The sequence below is a fragment of the Mizuhopecten yessoensis genome, unplaced genomic scaffold, assembly GCF_002113885.1.
Source record: "Mizuhopecten yessoensis strain PY_sf001 unplaced genomic scaffold, ASM211388v2 scaffold716329, whole genome shotgun sequence".
Classification (NCBI taxonomy): domain Eukaryota; kingdom Metazoa; phylum Mollusca; class Bivalvia; order Pectinida; family Pectinidae; genus Mizuhopecten; species Mizuhopecten yessoensis.
In genome coordinates this window covers 120059-131714 of record NW_018480062.1, presented here as the reverse complement: position 1 = coordinate 131714, position 11656 = coordinate 120059, and the positions used below count along the sequence as shown (strand labels likewise).

The following is an 11656-nucleotide window of genomic DNA, read 5'->3' as shown; positions in this document are numbered from 1 at the left end:
GGTTGGCATGCTTTTTAATACGTGTGAATTTTGTTCAAGTTTCAATTTTGCATCAGTCAGTGTATATTGTTACAGAACAATATTTATAAGGATGTTTACTTGCCGAAACTAAATTGTGGATAAGCAAGTGGATTACTGCTACCCATAAATTTACAAGTCTCTCAATAATTTTGAAAAACTTTTAAATAAAGTGTTTTACATATTCACTGCAGTGAAAAGGTCTCTTCTTATGAAAAATGGAACTATTTTGAATCTGTGTTCCCATGAACAAATAATATAAAAAGCACTCTAATTCAATATGATACATTGTTGTATGTTTCAATATTGAATAAGATAAACAAAATATAAACATACATACTCACACACACACACAAGATTAGGAGAGTTACATTATTTTCCCTCTATTTCCATTGCATAAATTCTTCACAAAGAAAACAACAACTTTATAGCATATGTTCAGCTTTATCATCTTCATAGGCTAGCATTTGAAATAAGATGCACATATTAATTTCAAATACATTTCAAAAGAGTACTGCAAATGTACCAGCTAGAACACATACTATGTTATTACAGTTGTCATGATTGTTGGTTTCAGAACTGATAGCATTGTGCAACAAATGTTGACAACAGGACTTATTGAAAGTTGAGGTTGCTTGTGTATATGCAAACAGGTAGTGCATGATTTAATGTTGAGAATGATGGATCAAGGTTTATAAAATTTGGTTTGAATACTTAGTTAGGAATGCACTGACAATTTCTCTGTCACATGTACATGAACAGGTTGTGAAGCTGTAGCCTTCACCTTGACTGAATGAAATTGACCTTAAAACTGTCTTGAACAATTGATGTATGAAATTTAGAAATGAAGTTTCAAGAAATATGGTTGAAAACTTAAGAAATAATTGCTTTCATTGACATTGATACAATCTTGTGTGCTATCCCTCTCATATATCACACAAGATTTAATATCAAATGTTGGACACAGTAAAATCGAGCGAAGTTAACAAATATCAAGTTACATATTATAACTTTTATTTTATTTTATTGATATTGATCATAAGCATTGTTAAAAGTACAATGTATACCAGGGATCTTACATTTCTTTTACTACTTAACATTTGCGTTGACTTTTAATTCATTGGACAAAAACTAAAAGGAAGCCATGACCAGTATTTCTATCTTTAAAAACATACTTTTAATTTTTTTTCCAATTTGCTCCCACCACCCATAGTGTTATATTGATCAAAACAAACGTTGTTTCCAACATTTGTGCCCTTAGTCAGTAGTGGGTGTTCAATCACATTCATCAGGGTTTCAGCATCAAGTAGGGGCTGTTCAATCACATTCATCAGGCTTTCAGCATCAATATTCACAGATTCAATCTGTTCCAAGTAAAGATCACTGACTTCTCCATTAAGGAAAAGTTTGCGAGGAAAGCATTTGAACTACATTTGAACTATTCGCTGATGGAAGGATCTGTGGACTCGGCTTTCATGTGTCTGAGAGAAAATGATTTAGTCAGAGGTTCCTCCTCTATAAAGTAACTGACAGATTTCAAAATGTCATGTCACTGTTGGTATAGTTCTTGCAGCCTTTTGAAAAAGTTCATGAAGTCCTCAAAGGTATGAGAGAGTTGGTACAGTTCCTATTTCTCATCCTCCTTTCTCCCATCAATAACCATCCCTGTCTGTTGTAATATTGATTGCTTTCCCCCCCTAAAATAGAACATAGTTACCATATAATTTCTGCACCAGCAATAATGTTTAGAGATGATATTCAAACAAATAGGAGGCATAGCAATATGAGCTTGTATAGTGAGAAATAAGGCATTAAAGCTGAGGAGTTCATTAAAATGTTTCAAAAACATTTCAATAAGTCAATCTCTTTGGTAGCAGAACTAAATATAAACAAAATGTACATTAAATTCAACTTATAACAGCACATCATATGGGGGCTTAAGACATCTAATTCCTTAGGTGGTAAAACATGTGTACATAAAAAGGTACCAGTAAAAACAAAACAAAATTAGTTTAAACACACGCACTTAGATATTCACGGTTTTCATTAATACAAAAGATGAAGCAGAACATCACTCTCCCCTGGTTGTTTCCATAAAGAAGAAATTAACCAGGAAACATGGAGATGTCCATTGCACTCCTTTATTTTGCTTACAATGTGCAAATGTGCCTACTATGTGCTAATAAGCTTTCCATGTTATGGTTTTGTTTTTTATGTGCTGTATGCAAATGTTCTAAATGTGCTTAAATTACCATGTGCTGATGTGCTTACCGTGTTCAATGTGCCTATTAAGTGCTTTCCAAGTGATAAACTCTTTTTCTGAGCTTACAGTATACTACATGTACATACATGTTTTTATTTTATTTTTCCATGTTGTAATATTTTGGTCTCTGTTATTATACTCATGTTTTGTCTTTGTAGCTTATGTTGTATGTTTTGCAAAATGGACGTAAAATATATATTTTTGTATCTTGTACGTGCTCAAGGATTTTATCTGTAGTTTTTGGGACTATATATAGAAAAACTTTACCCCAGTATGAGGAATTGTTTTACACATTTATCATAAAACAAGTTATGTTCAGATTTCAGACAGAAGATACTCTAAAATTGTACAACTCAGAAAAGGTTGAAAAATATTTATAGTTCATTTTTTTCTGCTTAGAAATATTTAATCTCTAAATTACAAATGATAACTGTTTTAACAGGTCTAGTTTCCGAATTGGAAACCAAACCCTGTCTGACCTATAAATGATCATTATATAAGGCCAATTAAAAGTTTAAAACAAATATTGAGTTTATGCTAACCCCACAGATACTGGACACACTAATAGTAATATGATGTGTATAAACTATGATATATTATACACACTATACTTATTGGTGTGTTCGACACCAGTGTGGTTAACCAGACTTATCTCAGATTTGTGTTCTACAATACCCTTAAGTTTTTATATGCACTGTTAAAGTCAGAACTCCTGCTCTATATTAGCGCAGTAAAGATATTTTTCAAATTAACAATAAAATGCCTAGCTAATACATACCTACCCTATTTTTTTCTGATAGTAGAAACACAAGTAATTTGTTTGGCCTAATGTTTCTGTCATTTCATAATATTTAGAACTACTATACTTGTTTAAGTTTCCAAAACATCAAGTAGTATAACAATTGAAACTTCAATGAAAGCCAACATCACAATGAATCTAATAATACAATGTTTATAACATGTTTTTTTTTAACTGAATGAGAAGAAATGTAAGGCCAAATATCCTCACAAACAACGCTTAAGTGAAATCAGTTTGCAACTAAGCAGTTCGAAAATTTTGCAACACGTCTGGAGAAAGACGTTCCTCGTGACGCTGTAATTCACTAGAGTAAAACGTCCGTTTATTATGTTTGTTTTTGCATAATAACTGCTATACATACCGTAGAAGCACCTTCCTTTTTGTCATCGCCGCTGACAACATGCGCCATTCTCTGCGGCTTCGGCCGCATGCTTGGCCACAAGTCACCGAAATCGGGATACATAGCCTTATTTATGAATCAGTAGTAGGTAAACGTTGCAGAAGTGTATGTATATTGTTCATTGTCAATGCTGCTTAAACAACATGCCTAACATTAAGTCAACACTCGCCTGCATTTTCGTCTTTTCCGCTTCGCGTTGCGAATGATGTCTAGGCCTACACAAAACGAAAGTAAAATGTGCGCATGTCTAAATGTAAGGGAGATCACTCGTGTTTTCCCGCAGTATATGTCTGAAATCATTCCGAAGGTGTTGTTGTTTTTGTGTATATTGAAATAAAAGAGTCCTGTTATATGGTAATACTTCAATAAACGAAAAACACAAATCACACCAACAGACATATAAAATGTAGGCCTATCGGAGCATATTTTCGTTTCTGGCTGAGCTGTAATTAGCGAGAAGGCGATATAAAAATGCAATAGCATATCTTATGATGAAAATAGAACAAAATGATAATACTGCGAAGGTAAAAAAAGCCTTCAGGTTAGAATACCAATATGGAACTAGAGAAGGACAGTGGCTAGTTCTAACATGATTCCCGGTCTCATCTGCCCCGGCCGGTTGATCCCATTTTAGTTAGGCAAGCCTGGTGTGAATCACACGGAGGCGATTTTAGAATTAATTGACAGGATCCGTATCCATTAATAGGTTTGTAATATGAACTTTTTATGTTGATCTCCTACATAATTGTAAGTTATACTCCGCCTTATATTTCGTTAAATTATCAAGTTTACGTAACAAGTGCAAGCGAAATCCTAATTGACTGCCATGTTGGAAACTTCCTCAATCTTTCCGATATAGGTCAGACGTCTAAATATGGGTGTCATGACCAAATATGGAAATTGTAGTAAACATGACCGCATCAGTAGTAATACTATATTTGGCCGTGAAGGCCATATAAGGAAACGGATAACATCACGCGTGATCTAACATGGCCGTCGTTTCTTTTTTTAGAGTTTTTAGTAAGGATTTGTTATTTTAACGATGAACGAATATGCAATATTTTGATAACATTATAATCATATGAAGCGTGAATCAGATATATTATTACTGATTAGCACTTTTGATTATCCTCAGTTAGTTGGAACAGGACCGCTTCATAGCTCTGACCACGCAATATATAATTGTAAACAGGGACGTAAATGTCACCAATTTTAGCCAATCACAGGACAATATTTCCGTGTAAAGGGTTAATCCAGCGACAGTTCCAAGAGTAAATACGAAGTTTTAGAAGGATACTTAGTTCTAACTAAGAATAAGATTATATCCAATGACGTTTGAGTGAACTTGAGTCCGTGGTAATGGATTTTATTTGCAGTTTGTTTAGTATTACTAGAAGGTGACGTTATGTCTCGTTTATGAATATCTGAGCTCATTAACTGAAGTATTTTTACCGGAAGTTGCGTGTAGCATGCATGACCTACATTCAAGTAGCAGTTCCCGATTGAGATAAACAGGGTGCATTTTCAATAAGAATACGACGTTGTGATAAGATCATATGTTCTATAAAGAAAAGTAATGATATTTACAAGCCATTCAAGTGCATTTGAGTCCAAAGTTACGCATAATAAAGACAGTAGGTCCGGTATATGATTCAATTTAGTACCAGTGACTATCGCTAGAGGCCGTCTGTGTGAAATCGACATTTATGAATATCTGAGCTCATTAACTAGAGTAATACCAACAGCTGGCGGCTAACGCCTTAGCTAAAAACCCGCTTTTGTTTATCGTCTGCTGGATAATCGAACTACTCGGTAGTGAAGCGGGCGTAAAACCGCCCAAACAAACAAACAAACTTCAATCTGTGACTGAAGCTTCAAGAGAAAATTTCAATGACAGGGCATGCCTGAATAAAACTGTTAACCATTGCGATAGCTCAATCGAAAGTATGACACACATTATAAGGGCGGGACACCGTGTAGCATCAGATCAACTGTTAAATCACAGTTATGACATCATCATTTGTTCTCATTGTACTATATATAGTAGAATGTACAATGAAGTACCTGCAGTTGTTTATTATTAAGCCGTAGCTGTCCATCATTAAACACAATAATGGACAGCTACCGGTACTTCATTGTACATTCTACTATATAATGTACAATGAGAACAAAGGATGAGGTAATACAAATAATTCCAAACATTAGCAAATTTTAGAAGAAAATCCACAATTTATTAACACCGTATGGCTTTACTATATACAGTATATGTACTTTTAAATATGATAAACATCAACAATAGATATAATCCATTGAAACACCACAGATACTTATATCTGATCCAGACATAATCCAGCTGCCCTTATCACTGTTGAAATTTGCTGAGGAGAAAGTCTTTGATAATAAATTAATCCAACACAATGCTGTAAAACTTACTTGAAGAGAGAATACAGTTATACAATACTTATTTTAAGATATGCATATTGATGGAAAAGGAAACCCATATCTTCATTCAGGAATAATGCAACAGATCTTTACACAAAATTATCCTTTCTTGGATGTAGAAACAATCCAATAGACATTTCCTGAGATAATTTAACTGGCACCAGTGTTGGTTTAGGTGATATGTGATGTTTGATTTGATTTACCCTCTGCTTCAGGAATTTTTATATTTGTTTTTCGTGATGCATGCAATTCAAGTGCCATTTTAATTTACTGTTCTCTGTTCACATGTGTTGTTTTAATGTTAATCAACATGTTCTTTATATTAAAATCTACCAAAATGATGTTTAAACTGATATTGATATTACAGGCCTCGATGAGTATATTCTCTCACAGAATGGACAGTTTGAGACCTTTCTCCCTTACAGGAATATATTGTGCACAATAACAGAATTTACCCAACACGCGAAATTAAGGTACACACTACTTATCATATGTCTTAAACATTCAAGCCTCATTGCACTTTTGTGCAGTTGATACTGGCCTGCGTTTCTAAGCTCACGATCCATTAGGCTGACATTGAGTCATTTTAAACTACAACATAAGATTTAAATCAAAACCGAAACCAAAATACACGGCACGTTTATTAGAAATGCATTACTGGTTTCACTGAAATACAATTTTTCTATTTATAGATGAGATAAGCAATGATAAAGGAGTTTGTATTTTTTCGTAGGAGGTTCAGACGTCAGGAAGTATTGAAGATATAATAAGGAAGCATGTGTTTTACATAGGAGGTTCGTACAGTAATAAGCTGGGTGAGTATATCCTTATTGATAGAGGTATAGGTATCATAGGTAATAACGACAGTATGATCAAATATGGACACTGACTTGATCCGAACAAACAAATGTTGGTTATATATGTATTACTTAAATAGATATATGGACAAAGAAGTAATAACGGCAGTGCAGACACAGAAATTTGTCAAATGGTCAGAGCAATCCGCCCCTTTTTCAAAACAGAAACACTTACACTTACGCATCACAACATATATCAGACCTATATTGATAGAGGTATGTATACATGTATTTATCATACCATAAATATCTACAGTAGTTAATCAGTCACTTATCTTTCTGTCAATAAGAAATCACTAGAGCTCGAGTGAGATTTTAACTAATATATAAGCAATGATAATATACATGTATACAGGTAAAAAAACACAACATGTATACTGCATTATATCATTAAGTGTTTTAAGAAAGTATATATCATTGCAAATTTAATGATATTCGCTACGACACTTACATCTATTGCTGACGTGGCTATCACCATATAGGTAAACCTCTATATCTACTGTACTTTGTCGCTTTAGCGGAAGACCAGCTGTTTTGATATACATTCGAACAGGAAGTTATTTTGCTGTCGTGAGTGTAATCATGGCGGAAGGATGGCGTGAACATTTAGAAAATATCAACAAGAATTGTATCAGTAGACTTCAGGAGTATGCTGCCAAGAGAGGTTTAGAGGTTCGATATGAAACGTATCCTAGTCAGGGAGGGTAAGCATGAATCACAACATCTTTGTATACGGGGGTTATTTTTCTATTTACATGCACTTGTTTTATACAAACGTTTCCTTTGAATAACAAAAGCAGCCGATACAATTATATCTTATTGTCAAATAGATGGACAAATACTAAATATATTTATGAAGACGTTGACGGAAAGGCAAATATACCATAATAAAGCAAAAAACAATTACAAGCTTTTTAAAGTGATTTTAAGTTTGACGATGTTGTATGTCTTTTAAACATCCTCAAACTAACATTTACAAAAATAGGAAAATAAACTATTTCACACTATTTGTACAAAAAGGTTTCAACATGACTTAATTTTTGTAAATGTGTAACTATATAAGATACATGTCCAACAAAATGGGAACAAAATGGGAGCATACAGATGTTTTAATGTCAAGAAGTACAGTTATATTCTTGTCTGTTGATAAAAATAATATGTAAATGAAGAAGCAGAATTTATCCCATAGTCCTGACGATGTTGATGGCAATTTGATGAAATTGGTCACGGAATATATTTGAAATGAATATTCTTTTCAAAAACGTTTCCTTACAGGGTTTGCAGTAGAGACGAACATCTCACTTTGAACTCTGTAAACCTGATGAAATGACAATGGCAAGTGACTTGGTCAATTTTCTTGTTATTTCAGATTTGGATGTAAAGTGTATTTTGAAAAGTTGATTGCAAGTGGAACAGGAAATAGGAAAAAAGAAGCAGAGGAGGCGAAAGCGGACCGGGCTCTCCGGTCCCTTTACAAAAACAGTGGAACAAATCAGGTCGTATCACAATGCTCACCTCAGCGTTATGTGAACATTCAAATCATTTCTTTGAAATAAGGGATAGAGGTTTGATACATTGTATATAAACCTATAATAATCTGCTGACTTTAACTAAATCACTTCAAATAACGTTGTGGCAACTGTTGACGCTACTTGGTGTCTGGATGAATATTTGATTTCAAAATGAATTAAAGGAATTAGTATAGTTTTCACTAGTGTGGTACCAGTGATGTTTTAGGTTTGTTAGACATTGAAATATATGGCTAATGACCAAATCGTTATATATGGCTCAATCCCTATTAATGTAAAACACAGAGCACGTTCTTTTACTTCACTTCCCATTTTAATCTCTTTAGAATTTGGTTTTGGTAATGCTAAATATTAGTTATTATTTCATAATGACCCATCATTCACATGTATATACAACATCTTCAAGACCAGACTTGATGCACTAGCACATCATTTATTTGAATAAATCAGTTAGACTCTTGATGCATGTACATATAATATGAATGTTACATAAGACATGAGTAGAAGTTAAATGAATCAATTTTATTGATTATTTATAATAGAGGCTCTATATGATATTGTAGATGATATTTATTTTAATTGGGGGTTGTTTTATACGTTATCTTAAGGGACGTTTCAGTAAAGACATACTTTATTTCATCCAATGAGTGGTTGTTTCACATGCACATAGTATGTTATCAAATGCGTGTGTCGGATTGATACAGTGCTTACTCACTTTATCATATAATTGTAAGTGATATAGGCCACTTTACGTAAGCGATTTCATTATCTGTAATTTGCTACATAAGCACTTTATAGGACATATCTCGGCGACCCAATTCATATCTGCCCCCCACGCGTCATATCTGTTCTGCACACGCCATATCCATCCTTCTTCCCGTTCATAATAGAATTTACACCATCAACCATCTGCTTCCAAATCTCCACAGATAAAACTGATTCTGTATGTGTTATGTTAATGAACAATTATTGATTTTGTATGAAAACGATAAAGAGTCACAATAAGGCAATTTCGATATCCTGCCGATATCCTACCCCATCTCAAGCTTCGACCTATATCAGTCTTTTGGCAGTTGAGCCTTCGAGATGATAGGGGTTCTCGTGCCAACTTGGATAACAATATTTTGATATGATAGCGTTTACAATATATTAAGTTTGTACAAAGAAAATTAGAAGTATGTGAGCTTGTAATACTTGGTAGGAATTATCATATTGAATGATTGACCTTTTATGAATAGTAAAACCAATAATTTATTTACCAATACATGTGTTCTGTCAAATACCATCGTATTACATTTCTTCGTATTATATCATCTATGTGCTTGAAGTACGTCTTTTAATGCCTACATCTCCAATTATTTCACACAAAAAAAATGCAAAATTAAAAGTGTCCACTTTAGCGTTAAACACGGGTTCTAATTACAACAGACGGCATGGACGGTAAAAACCATTTTCTTGGAAATTTTAAAAATGTTACAGTTGTGTGACCGCACAACGCACCAAAAATAGCGTGCGCACACCGTGCATACATTTTTCACAAACCGTCCGCACATCGTCCACACATGGTGCGCACAACTGTGCGATTTAACAATCGTTCGCCCCGTTGTGCGCTTCTCTCCGCACAACTGTGCGATTGGGTACAATTTGTAGATCAATATTACGGAATGAAAAATATACGGAAAGCTCGTATGCAATAATGAAAACTGTATGTATTATTGTAATATCTCCTCACAGTAATGAAGATTATGTACAGTTGTACAATGCGTGTAACACAGCATTACAGTGACCGTTAGACTGTCAAGAATGGGTTTCGCGCCAAGGTAACAGAATATGTAATTAACAATTTGATGAGTTACCGGGGTTTGACCTGGCCTGTACCTGACACATAGAGCTGATATGCGATACCGTATGACCGTAATGAAAACACAGCTGGACGTTTAGTATTTGTTATTTGCATTCGGTTTGCCTATAGCTCCCCTTCACCTGTGTTTTCACACCCCTGGCCCTACCCGACGAAATACGTAAGCGCCCCGGGCGGGGGAAAACTACCGTCCAGGTACATGTAGACGGCTAGTGGCTATGTTTACCTGTATACGGGACTGTGTTGTGATTTCACAGGTGTCGATTAAGGTCGTTTAAAAAATACCAAAAACACAATTTCTAAATTTAAGAAAGTATAGATATAAAGATAAGTTTATAGGTGTAGGTAGAGTATAGAAACATACGTAAAAATCAAGGTTTATATGTTTAAACACGAAACCGTATATATTGTTAAGGCATTCCTCAATTTACACCAACCACGATTGTTATCGCACAACGTTCGTCCATCGTGCACACATATGTGCGCAAGATTTGATCGCCCAAATTTTTATCGTTCGCACATCGTGCACACATCGTTCACACACCGTGCACACATCGTGCGCACACCACACATCGTGTAACGTTGTGCGATCCCACAACTGTATTAGTATATGGGAAATCTCGTGGCTGAGCATTACCATTATCAATTCCTACACGCTGACTCACTCTTTGGTAACTTGAAAATAAAAATATGACATGTCATTCACTTTATTTCACCTAACTATATACTATTACTATGTTAATAACATAAGCAGAATATATATTTAGCAATCGTCAAGACCCAGAGATACTGCACACTCTTTGCTTTAATTGGTGAAGCTGATCTGTGTAATTGATGATAATAACAGCCTTATTTTACAGCCGCAGTCTAATCAGCCACCATCGAACTCTCCTCCAGAGATCATATATAGCAGGCAGAGCGCGTCTGCTAGTGATTCTGATGGGGCAGAAACTGATGCACATAGTTCGACTCTTAGCGACGTGACGGTTCTAAGATATGCACCTGTTAGTACATTTGAAAGTTATCGAAGTTCATTAGTGTCAGCATGGGATGAAGTTGTTCAGAGAAGCAATTCCAAGTATGTCTCTACGGGATCCGGAGGTAAACATCCCGTCAGTGCATTCATGGAAAACGCACAAGCGAATGGAGAAGTTGGAAGAATTGAAGAAGAATTTAAATGTGGTCCTTCTCATTGCCCAACGCATGTATGTTTTTAAAAAAAAATAATGCATGTCTCAACAGAGTTTTGGATATTTCAGAAATACATTTAGTGAAAATAAGAAATAGAAATAAATATTCCGTTGTAGTGTTTTATGTACATACAGAAACATCCCCTTTTCTGTTTGGATTTACCAGAAGTCGGGCTCGGCCATGTAGCTACCATTTTGTTAGTTTGTTAGAACAACCCTATCGTGGTCGGACTTCCAGGGTTACAATGCTGATTTGTCATCGTTGCTTTTTTATTCTTCGAACCCTATTGCTGGTTT

The 11656-nt window shown here is 34.7% G+C and overlaps 1 protein-coding gene across 1 annotated transcript; it reads left to right on the top strand.

Moving 5' to 3' along the window:
* Window positions 1–6633: 6633 nt before the first annotated feature.
* LOC110443152 lies at window positions 6634–11396 on the top strand. Its single transcript, XM_021487185.1, has 4 exons — window positions 6634–6737; window positions 7298–7483; window positions 8149–8275; window positions 11030–11396. Exons 2-4 carry the CDS (start codon window positions 7362–7364, stop codon window positions 11384–11386), a joined length of 606 nt encoding a protein of 201 aa, XP_021342860.1. The 5' UTR covers window positions 6634–6737; window positions 7298–7361; the 3' UTR covers window positions 11387–11396.
* Window positions 11397–11656: the final 260 nt, after the last annotated feature.